Source organism: Cygnus atratus, chromosome 2, assembly GCF_013377495.2.
Source record: "Cygnus atratus isolate AKBS03 ecotype Queensland, Australia chromosome 2, CAtr_DNAZoo_HiC_assembly, whole genome shotgun sequence".
Classification (NCBI taxonomy): domain Eukaryota; kingdom Metazoa; phylum Chordata; class Aves; order Anseriformes; family Anatidae; genus Cygnus; species Cygnus atratus.
Genome location: NC_066363.1, coordinates 16856624 through 16868501, shown reverse-complemented (window position 1 = coordinate 16868501; position 11878 = coordinate 16856624). Strand labels below are relative to the sequence as shown.

The following is an 11878-nucleotide window of genomic DNA, read 5'->3' as shown; positions in this document are numbered from 1 at the left end:
AGAGGTTTAGAACCAGCTTCTTTTCCCTGCAGAAGAGCCCTGTCCATCCACATCACTAGTTCTCTACTTGCCAGGCTACTTCAGTTCCATTAACCCAAAGTAAGAGCTGTGATGGAAAAAGGTTGGCATACCTTTCTTCGTCTATACCTGCAAAAGCCTGTTGCTTTTATACCATAGATTTATAGAATGGCTTGGGTTGGAAGGGCCCTTAAAGCCCATCCACTTCCACCCCCCTGCCATGGGCAGGGACACCTCCCACCAGACCAGGCTGCCCAAAGCCCCATCCAGCCTGGCCTTGAACACCTCCAGGGATGGGGCATCCACAGCTTCCCTGGGCAAATATACAGTCAGAATGCTGTTGTAAGGACTATATATGGGCTAGAATTCAGATCCCCTACTGAATGTAAACATCACAGAACCTCAATGCCTAGAAATCCGTTAAAGGCTGTTGGTAACACTGCCTGGTGGTCTCGAATAGACTAATATAAGGTAGTAAGTAGCCTCTTGTAAATAGACAAACAGGAGGATCTGTAAAGACAAGGTATTTGAACGAGGTTAGACTTGTGAAAGTAATTTATTATCAACCACCAGCATGGTTCTGTTCCTGTGACCCATCTCCTACAGTCAGCTCTCAAACATCTTTGAGTAGGGGCTTGGAGAAAGCAGGTCTGGAAAGTGGGAGCAGCTGTTCTGGAGCAGGGGTAGTTTGTCATGCTGGGTGTATCCATGGAGAAATGGAAAAATACTTCTAAATATCATCACGACACTGCATACGATGTGAAGTATGCATTTATTCAGTTATTTCCATCCCTCCCCATAATTCACAGGTTGACAATGTGTAATCCCATTAGTGCAGACCAAACACCAAGCAAGACATGAGACTCGGGGAAGTGGTACAGTCAAAGTGTTCAGTTGAGGCTGAAAAAGCAAAGCCCCCGCTTCCAGATCTGTCCCCGGTTTTGGGCAGCTTACCAGCAAGTGTCACTGTCTACCAAACAGAGGATAAAGGTATTAACGTTCTTAACATACACATACCTGTGTGCATATGTATATATATGTACATATACACAAATACTTGGCATCTGTGAACACTTTTAAAAATAAAAACAGAACGTCATAAACCCAAATCTTGTTTCAGTTACATCCATGTATTTTCCTTCTGATGATCCCAACCAAAAGCCATATATGCACAACATGAATGTAGATGACATGGTGCCAAAAATGTCACCATGGGAAGCCACAGTGGAACACTTCATTAAAAAACAAACAAAAAACCGAAAGTACATTCCAAACTGAACAAGCAACACTTGTTGCAAATCATTTACAACTGAAGAATTAGACAGCACTTGTCCAGGAACTTGGAGTACTAACTGATGAACACCAACCACTTACAGGCATGCAGGCTTCCGTGGAGCCTGGGCATCCGGATTTTCCCCTGTAGCCATGGGTTTTTGAACTGGAACAACTTGAATTTGAAGCAAGAACACTTGAGATTTCAAATAAAAGCCCTGAAAGGTAATAGGATTTTAAACAAACATCCTTCACATGGAGTTGCATGTCACTAGAGGACAGAACTTCCCGAGTTCGAAGGAAAGAAGCAGATTACACTTTTCTAGCCAGTCCAACGAATCCTGAGTGCACTCGTGAGAGCCTCCACCTCCTTGATCACTTTTTGGCAGGGTAAATTAACCCTTGCTGAGCCGAGCACTGCATCACATGCGCTGCTTCTAACTAGACCTGCGCGTCTGCACTTAGAGCTAACTTGATGGTGACCAGGTATCACCAGGTATTCCTTGTGACTGACAGCACGGACTAGGTGCTCTTTTTTTCAGCTTGCTTCATGAAACCTAACCATTACAGCCACCTGCTTTGACTTGTCTCATAACCCTTTACGATGAGCTGGACTAACAAAGATACTCCTCTCTTTCCATAGGTGGGTGTTCCCTGCTACACAGGCAGCTCCCCTTTTGTCCCATGCCCCGAAGGATGAGGTATCTATTCCCTTCAAGCTAGCAACAATTCTTGATGAGGGACCAACATTTAATGAAAAGTACCTTGGGTTTGTCTACTAGAGCAAACCATCCTGCTTCTTATTGCACAGTAAGCAGCACAAATCTCTAACAGGATTTCTGTTATTGAACAACTGCATAAACATACAAAGAATTACTGCTGCCTTTTTGTTTTTTTTAAGCACATGACTTAGAACACAGTTCAGATGTGAGCACTATATAAAAATGCATCATGAGTGCCTAACAATCGTGCTGATTTTCAAGTCGTGTTCTTACTGTACAAGAAAAAAGAGGCTTTAAAAATGCAAAGCTTGCAGAATACAAAAAAGATTTTGTCTTTGGAACTGAGACTGATAATCATGTCTGATCGGTACAGGTCTCCATCAATGTTATATCAACTTGATAATAGAACAACAAAAAGCGAATGATAGAAATAAGACTTTGATCTAACTCTGAATATGGATAGGTAGATTTGAAAGCATTAGGAAATAAATTTGCCTTGCCCCTTTTTTTTTAAACTATGCTCAATTGAATCAACTATATGAAGTGGTTTGAAAAAAAATAAAAGCTGCAGATCCATCATGGACTATAATGCAAATAATTTTTAAATGTTCCCATATACCAGATATCTACGTCTGTTAGGAGAAGGAAAATGTTGAGCTCACTACAAGAGTGCTCTCATTTTAAATACAAACAAGCATGGTGCTCTGGAGCATGAGAACCTATGCATATGAAACTCAAAAAAAAAAATAACACCCATGATGATTAAACTTTAAAGTGGTCTATTTTTTATCATACTTTGAAAAAAATGTTTAAAATCAAGTGTTGAAAAATGCTGAGCCTCTTACTTTGCTTTACAGCCACTAGGTAACACTTCCACCTTCTTGATTTAGGCTGGCCACTGCAGGAAGCTGTGTGCCTGTCTCTAAAAAGAAATAAATGAGAAAACTCAACACTGTCGTAAGTACTTCAGAGACAAGTGCAAGTATTCTATAAAACACGAATGGAAGTAAGCAGAGGGGAGAAGTCATCCCATATAACTTCAGGTGCCTTGGGGTGCGATGTGTGCCAGGGAAACCGAAGCTCCCATCACACTCAGAGGAATCATGACCAGTCCCACCTCCAGAGGGCGATTGATCCAACTTCTCTCACAGGCCTCTTCCTGAACGTGATGGATCTGTGCTGTAGATGCCCGTTTTGCTCGGGGACAGATGAATCCTATTCCAAGCATAATACTTTCCCCTTTCTGATGTGCAAAGCAGGCATACTGACAAACAGTACTGGCTTTGAATGACGTTGCAAGACAGAGGCTTGTGACGATCATGGTGCAAAGATTTAAAACCATTATTTTCAGTCCTGCAGCTCAGAAAGATATCCAAGTCTGTACTAAAATTTGCTGTCTAATCTACTGTAGTTGGCAACTGTGGTGTATCTGTAGCCTCGTCTTACAGAAATAGACAAAAGATGCACATTTTATTGCTCTACAAGATCTTGTGAAACTACTTTTCAACTACAAAATGAAACTACTTTTTATTAGCCCTACCTCTTCTAAAAATCACATTTTTGTAAAATCAAACTACAACACTTAACTCCTTTTCACACAAATCCCATAAGCTAAAGCTATGAAATAATACATAACTCTCTCCTGCAAGCCTGAACCTCTCCGTAATGTCATATTAACAGCTAACTTGCATGTAAGTTGTGTCACCTACACACTTTTTTTTTTTTTAATGGCTGGATATTGAATGAGACTTGATCTGAAAAACAACCGAGAAATACAACAGTCAAGGAAAACACGGGGGCAACTGAACTTAAAGACAGATTTATAAAGTAGTAAGGGGCAAAGAGCAAAGTAACAACAACTCTCAGTTTTAAAAGAGGTGTAGAGCACTTACCCGAGAGGCAGATGCAGTGCCGTACCCCTACCCACAAAATAACAATGACTGACAGAGCAATTGGAGCATAAACTGAACCTAAGGCTAATCTGTCCTTCTCCCTGTAAAGACAAAAATTATAAATATCTATATTTAAACACACACATACATTAAAAAAGCTAAATAAACTCTGATTTTAGGAAAACTTCCATATCCACGCATACCTTTAAAAAAGCAACCAGATCAATATTAAAGCATCTATTTACTCTCACTAACAACTAAAAAGATGGGGGAGGAAGGGAAACCTTGTAAAAAGAATAACCTGTTTTACCTAATTCATACATAACCCTACAGTCCAGGAACCTCTCAAGCTGAAGGATAATTTCAGCAACTGCTGCAAACTCCATCTCCAAGCTAAGGATAATTTCAGCAATTGCCATGAGCTACATCTCCTAACAAACAAAACCACCTAAGGAGTATTAGGTACTGGTCTTCCGTGTGGGACTCACCTAGATGATGAATTAACCATAGGCATTCAATCCTTTTTCTCATTGTCTTTGAATTCTCTTGTTCAGAATAAGAGTGTCTTGTTCCAATTTAGCTTAATCCACTTAATCCATTTGGAGTAAGTCTCACTCACACCACGAGATCTAGATGGAACTGAGATACCAAATTCTGAAATTGCATTTTAAGACCCAGTCGTCTGGTTAATTATAACTTGCTTCATCATTTGAATGAGCAATTCTTTGGGCATCTGAAATTCTATCTAGTCTGGGGAAACAATCCTATTGCACTCACCAAGTTCAAAGTAAAAAAAACATATATACATTCCTCAGGATCAATGTGACATCCATTCCAAGGGCGTCAAATATACTGACAGACTCTGGGTTCTCTGTAAAACTCAGTAGTTCACTGATCACTGTTCCTAAGAGAGCTGCCAGGGTCGGAAACGAAGGAACTTGTCCTGCGTGAGCCTGGCAGTGCACCTACCCAAGGAGCTGGAAGCTCAGACCATCGGGCTCTCTCACATCTGGGGGATTTGAAGCATCGCCTCTCTCAAGACGCCACCGGTTGGATCCTGTGCTATTCTGGAGAGAGTTCTCTCCGCAGCCTCCTGTTGGAAATGGCCACTGAGCAGCTGAACGTGCCAGTTTGGCCAGAAAGAAGTAAAAAGCCAGAAAGAGGAAGCAAAAGGCAGGTTGTCCTGACTTGTGGTCAACCTCAGTTGATTTCCAAGTTTTCATGTATCAGGAAGCAGGAAATGCACGCTGTAGCTCAGTACAAGGACAGTTAAAGCTGAAACAGAAGTTAAGAGGAGGTCGGCCTCCAGTTCTGTCACACACCCTTAACCTTCTGGCTTCCCAAGCTAGCACTCCACATCCGCACTTTCTCCTTACTTACCACCCCCAAAATTAGCAATCATCCCAGCCCACTCAGCCCTTTTCCTGGTAACGTGGTTAGCAAAAACTGCTTGTGTGGAGGTACCTGAAGAGCAAGCGTCTCCACAGAGCTACGGATTGAGAGTGACTGCTTGTACCTGGGGCTTCAGCCAGTGGTTTGTGTAACCACCTCCGCACAGAGAATTCCTTTCAGCATACCACCCAAAAGCAGTTTCTCTGGTAACCACCAAACACCACCATAAATAATAAACTTGGTTTACTTGGCAGGAGTCAATACTCGAACGGTTTGAAAAGCCTGTTGATCACTAGAACTTATGTGGTAAGTGCGCACTGAAGCATGGTTGTAAAAGCTGGGAGCCATCATCTCTCCTCCAGTTAAGTACTGTTATTGGGAAGCCAGGTGGAAGAGCCACTACATTAGTTCAGGAAATGAGCCCAGAGCTCAGCGTGCATTTTACGGGAGCTCTGAATCAAGCACAGATATGAGTTTCATAAACCACATCTCCTCGCAAACCAAATAAGCTACAAGACACCCTGAGCAGCACTTCAGATCCAGCGCTACAATTTGCTAACCTGAACTTTGTCATTAAAGCCCCTAGCTTGCCACAGTCAAGTAGCTTACTGGATCTAACCCTGAAAGCCATGCAAAATCAACATAAAAAAATTAAGTCAGGAACAAATATGATGCTTTAGATTCATAACCTGCCTTGTCTTTCACAAGCCAGCCCCACAGAGCTGCTGTTATCTCCAAATTACCATTTCTGTTCTACAAGTGTTTTAGTTCATGTCTTCTGAACAAATTGAAGCTGTTTTAGAAAATTTATGTCAAGATTTGTAAGTATACCTGACACTCCATAAAAATATGGAAGACCTACACACTTGAAAAAGGTTTATGACTTCAATTGAAAGACACTCTAAATTCCTTTGAGTCAATACAGAATATTCTGGCAGGAGCCATTCTTAAGCACCATTCTGCAGGTGCACTTCACAACGACTGCCACACTTGGAAGTTATTCTACAATGAACAAGCCCTGGAGATATGCTATTATTGCTCTCCATTCGTGAATCTGAATTTAAACAGAAAATTTACAGATTGGGACTACTGAAAGAGATCTAACAACAGCTTAACTTCTTATCTGAAATTTGGGAGGCGCAATGGAAGTAAATATTAGCTAACAGTTACATTCCCCCTTGAATTTTGTATTTAAAAAAACCAAACATCTCAAGTTGCAATTGCAGTTGAAACTGCAAGAGCTACACTTGGTGGTAATAAATGTCGTGAGGTAGGTATCTTTAAAGACTTACAATGCTTCCCCCACCTTTTTTTTTTTTTTTTAAAAAAAAAAAAAAGGTTTTAGCATACTAAATAAAGTAATGAGAGACATTATTTATAGTATAGGATTATTTGGAAAGAAACCAGTAATTATTGAGTTACTGTCTGAGATGGATAACATCAGAAATTAACTGTATTGCTCTTTGTAAACTTTCCACAGTTAAAGCTGTTTTTAAAGTAGACAATTTCAAGCTCCCTTTCAGGTAATAAAATGAATCTGTTTACATGTGCAACTTTAAAAAACAAGTCCTTGCTATTTAGCTAGTACCTTCTACAGAGGCATCCTATTGTGATGTAATTACTACCATGACAAGACCAAGGGGAAAGAGAATGCCAAGATACATCAGTCAAATCACCTTTCTGCTACTAAAATAAAAACATTTTTGCTTTTATGCTTCAAATCAGTATAAACAAAGGTGCCATGAATAGGGTGGTACTACAACAATAACAGCACTCCTGAGATTATCTAATTTTATCGCCTCAGCGTTACTCTGGGGAAGCCAATGGAAATGCTATACAATTGTTGATTAGCTCCCTCACGCTAATCCCTGCTGCAAAAGATGTAGCATAGCAATCAGAAGGATATAAAATTTGCGTATAATTATTGGTGCGGAGCTGTTACTGAAGCCATTCACATCTGCATACCCTTTATACTTGTACCTGAGAGACACATGGTTATCAAGTAGGGAGATTGCAATTGCACTTCTTTCAATTTAGTGAATTGTTATAGAATGAAGATTTGACTTACAAAACAGATTAAAGTTGCTGCTATATGTGAATGAGCAGGACAAAATGCATGCGCTTACAAAGAGAGACTTAGTGACTTCTGGAAATAGGAAACGGGACTGAGATCTCTACCAGTTCAGAGTACTCCTCCCAAGGCTCTGAACTACGTTCTTTTTTAACCTCATCCATAAGAATGCCTAACAGCTGTGCATCTACGTCCAATCTCCTTTTTTTTTAAGCTCCATTTTTATTTCTTTCTCTAAATTCCAGGTTGTTCACTCTCCTTTCCAATCTCTTTACAGTATTAGTTGGCATTAGTATACATGGTGTATATATAGCTGCTGGTAGTGCTGTGCCTGGCAAGCAGGGAATGCGTACTTGTACCTAAACCTTTCACCAGTGTGACTGCTTTCTATGCAAGGTTTTTGAGTATAGCTTCAGAAAATGCATGAACCATGTGTATTCTTATGGTTTAACCTTCCATACCCTGCACTATGCACGTTTTCTTACCTTACCTCTTCTTATTTCCAGGTAGGAGATGATTGTAAATACTGGCTGTCTTTGTGCATGCAACAGAGAGAGAACTCCAAACTCCTTAAAAAGGAGGAAGCTAAGTAGCTGGTTTCTATTTGGTCCCTAAGTGTTCAGAAAGTGAAAAGGAGTATTATCTGATTTACTTGCATCCATTAGTTTTACAATGGTTTTCTCTGTAGCTGGGCAAGTAGGTGAAAGAAAAAAAAGGGAGGGGAAGGCATGCAGGGGTAAGAGATCTGTCCAGATTTAGCGTAATATTCAGGCATTCAGAGCAACCACCTGAAGCTCAACAGTAAAACATTTTTTCCTGTATTTCAGAATAGCCTTGAAACATCACCATGTGAAAAACTGACAGCCTCAAATCTGCCTCAACTACGTATTTGCAATAACTTTGTAGTGATTTAAGTGACTATATAGATTTTGTTAGTAACAAAACAGCAACTTTATTTCATCTATTTAATCTACATTTTTTCTAATGCATTTAAAAATCATGGGAATGGTATGGGAAGGTTGGAGGAAAAGTCCCTCTCTATTTATACTGCTGAGGTAGAGTTCTGCAGCTAGCCATGTCTCACCTAGCAGAATTTTAGTACTTTGGAGTCCAAGCACTTGACAGTTTCACGTTACGTTACTTTTCAGTTCTGGTGTATGCTTTAAGTCTCCCACCTCCTTCTTCAGGACATTAAGCAAAGTTCTAGAACTATCCAAAATCTTCATGTAAGCAGTTTCAGCTTCATTAAGAATTTTACTAAGATCATTCCGCAAAGCTATCTTCTGGTCCAGGTTTTCACACACATGCTCCAATTGTTCATTCAGGGTTTGAATTTCATGCTGGAGCTTATTTTTTTCCTCTTCTGCTTGCTGGATTTGTTTGTTCAGCTCCTCTTTTTGCAGACACAAGTCTTCAATGTATTTTACTAGCTCGTTATTGTAACCCTGAAGAATAGCTCCCGGCTGAGTCATCCTCCACTCCTCTCCCCGAGCTCTGCCACGGCTTCCTGAGGTCCCCTTCTCAGCAACAGCCTTCTGCACTCTAACAAAAAGAAAAAAAGAAGAAGAAAATAGAAAGTTCTGTAATAGTTACTGTATATAATGCGACGATAACGCTGAGACAGGGTGAAGATACGCTGTTAAAGGTTTACACGCTGGTTCTGAGGTGGGCCACACCGCATCCCTTGGTGGAATGGGGGCAAAACAAAAAGGAGATGGCTGAGCAGGGGGGCTGAGCAGGCACAATCAGCAGCACCCACCCGGTCTTAAGCAAAATGAAGGGTCTCCCCTCACACCCAGAGCCCCCATTTACCACAAACCATCCAATTTGACACCCCCAGCCCCTCACAGTCCCACCGCCCCCCCCCCCTCCCAAACACCGCTCCCGAGCCTCCAGCACCCCCCTCCCCATCCCCCTGAGGGAAGCCGAGGGAAGCAGCGCAGCCCCACCGCCCCCCAGGGACATCTTATAACAACCTCCTCCCCGCCGGGCGCCTCCTCGCCGGGGCCGCGCCGCGCACAAAATGGCTCCTGCCTATACATCAAGTCCCCGGGCGGAAGGGGAGGAGGGGGGAGGCGAGCCGAGACCTTCCCTTTCCTACCTCGCAGCCGGCGCCGGTCCTCTAGCGGCTCCCCATCGTTGCCCCTAGCCGCCTACTGCCCCCCTCAGGGCCCGGCCGCCCCCCTCACGGCGCGGTCCCCCCCTCAGGGCCGGGCTCCCCCCTTCCCCTCAGCGCCGCCCCGTCAGCCCCGCCAACGGCCGCGCCGAGCGGGAGCGCGGCGGGGTGACGGAAATAGCCGAGCGTTTCCGAAAGCGGCGGGAGGGTGAAAAAAAAAAAAAAGCGCCCTCGCTCCGGAAACAACCGATGTTTTCCGAAGACAGGTAGCGTTCGGGAGAGGGCCCGGCCGGAGGGCGGGGGGGGGAGTCACGGAAAGAGCCGATGTTTGCCGAAGGGAGGGAGCGGAGGGCGTTGGGCTGGGCGAAGGCAGCCGATGTTTGCCGAAGGCAGAGTCGCCCGAGAGCAAAGGGGACAGAGGGGACGGAGCGCGTCGGAAAGAGCCGAAAAGAGCCGACGTTACCCGAGCGCGGCGTCGCCCGAGTTTCCCGGATGTAGTTGGAGGAGCGGCGGCGGCGGCGGGCGCAGCGGGGGGAGGAGGCGGCCGCGGCGGCACCCACAGCGGCGGCCTCCGCGCTCCGGGGGCGTCTCAGCGCGCACGGGGCCGAGCTGCCGGCGTCTCCCCCTCCGGCCGCGAGCGGAGGAGATGGGCCCGTGAGCGCTGCTCGCAGCCGAGCCGCCCCGAGCCGCCCCCCTGCCTGCCTGCCTGCCCCCGGTCGGCGGCGAGGCGGAGCGCTGCCTCCCCCTCCTCCTCCTCCCCCCTCGGCGCCCGTGGCCCGGCCGCGGCCGTCGCCTCCTGGTGCCCTCACACTCACGCACACAGGCCGGGCATTGATGGTAATGTATGCGAGGAAACAGCAGAGACTCAGTGATGGGTAAATCCCTTCCTCCTCCTCCTCCTCATCCTCCGGCCCCCGGCCCCTCCGCCATGTTGTGGGGCCCCCCTTCCCCGCCGGCCGCCCCGGGGCCGCCGCCTAACGCCTCTCTCTTTCTCTCGCTCTCTCTCCAGCTGTCACGACCGCAGGGGGGACTCGCAGCCCTACCAGGTACCTGCAGCGCCGGCCGCTAGGCCCGGGAGGAGGAGCAGGGGAGGGGAAGGGGGGGGGGGGGGGGGGGAGCTACTCCAGCCCAGGCTTCGGCCGCCGCCGCAGGCCGCGCCGCCACCGGCAGCCCCCGGCCGGCCCCCCGGAGCCCTGCGGGGCTCGTGAGGAGCCGGGAGGAGGCGGCCCGAGGAGGGGACGGGGCTGCGGAGCTCCTGCGAGGCCGCCGGGGCCGGGCCGAGGAGGAGAGGCCTAGTGCGGGCCGGGCCGGGCCGGGCTCGGGCCTAGAGGCGGGGAGGGGCGGGAGAGCGGCTCGGGGTCGGCCGCGGAGGAGCGGAGCCCCCCCGGGGGGAGGTGAGTGTTGGCCTTCCAAAAACAAAAGGAAGCTTGTTCGGACCCCCGCCCCCCCCCCCCCCCCTCCCCCTTAGGTCTTTCTTCGCCCCAAAACTGCGGCTGTGGGCTGAAACCTGAGCAGGGCTCGATTTGAGACCCTGGATAACTGGGGGGGGCAGGTGAGGCTTAATTTCGACGGTTGCCAGCTGCTGGGCACGTTCACTAAACATCAGAGCCTTGAGCTGCTGACAACAACCTCAATTTCCGTCAGGCAGATGCTGTATTCCTCTGCCTTGGCTACGGGAAAAAAAATATTGGTTCTCGGGGTGTGAATGAGGGGAACGCTGCGTGTTGTGATACTGCTCTCCTTAGGGCACGTAATTGAACTGTTTTTATTACGTTTCTGGGTATTTGTGCCACTGTGAAGTGCAATCTGACAGTCCAGGGCAGCTGTCAGTGACAGTTCACGTAAATGTAAACACTTGACCCTCAGAAGCTCAAGCTGCAAAATCAAGCACGTCAAAGAGAGGCAGATATGTCATTCTTGGTAAATGTTCTAAAGTGAAAAGTCAAGTTACATGCTCCCCAAACTCTAGATTTTTATTACATCTGTTACCAGGTTGCTAGTACTCAAATCTACCTTGCAAGAATTTAAGGTAGAGGTGAAACTGAGCACCCTTGGTTACAGTCTGGAGGACGTATTCAAAGTTTACACTGATTCGATGCAACTTTTTGTTTATTTTTTAATATCAGTTGAACTTGTGCTTTTCCCAAAAGCGTCAGAAGTACTGTGGCCTATGTACTGCCGAAAGTATGCTGTCCATCACTGGAAAGATAAAGAAATTAGGTTCATCCTAACGGCAATTGTTACGTTGGATATCATGGTGGGAGCAAATGGTTTGAGTTCTAATTACTGAACTTGTTGCTTTAATGTACGTAATTAAAATTAGAAAGGCTAATGTTGATTAATAAATGGGAAATGAAAAATTAATTACCTTTCAAAGTATTTTGGAAAGAGGTCT

General features: G+C 45.7%; 2 protein-coding genes across 6 annotated transcripts in view; one reads left to right on the top strand and one right to left on the bottom strand.

Moving 5' to 3' along the window:
- Window positions 1–8294: 8294 nt before the first annotated feature.
- LOC118247374 (microtubule nucleation factor SSNA1-like) lies at window positions 8295–10550 on the bottom strand. 4 transcript variants are annotated; one of them, XM_050708704.1, is made up of 2 exons: window positions 10534–10550; window positions 8295–8909 (listed from the first exon to the last, which is right to left on the bottom strand). In XM_050708704.1, exon 2 carries the CDS (start codon window positions 8837–8839, stop codon window positions 8495–8497), a length of 345 nt encoding a protein of 114 aa, XP_050564661.1. In that variant the 5' UTR covers window positions 8840–8909; window positions 10534–10550; the 3' UTR covers window positions 8295–8494. The 4 variants fall into 4 exon arrangements, with proteins under 4 accessions (XP_050564661.1, XP_035401195.1, XP_035401193.1 ...); XM_035545302.2 differs by lacking the exon at window positions 10534–10550 and adding an exon at window positions 10303–10451; XM_035545300.2 differs by lacking the exon at window positions 10534–10550 and adding an exon at window positions 10299–10415.
- Window positions 10136–11878, top strand: part of WAC (WW domain containing adaptor with coiled-coil) — a 62205-nt gene continuing 60462 nt past the window's right edge. Inside the window, exons 1-2 of one of the 2 annotated variants that reach the window (XM_035545298.2) lie at window positions 10136–10358; window positions 10493–10529. In XM_035545298.2, the coding sequence (XP_035401191.1) occupies window positions 10318–10358; window positions 10493–10529 (78 nt within the window). In that variant the 5' untranslated portion in view covers window positions 10136–10317. The remainder of the gene's footprint in view (window positions 10359–10492; window positions 10530–11878) is intronic. The other variant, XM_035545299.2, reaches the window with a different exon arrangement.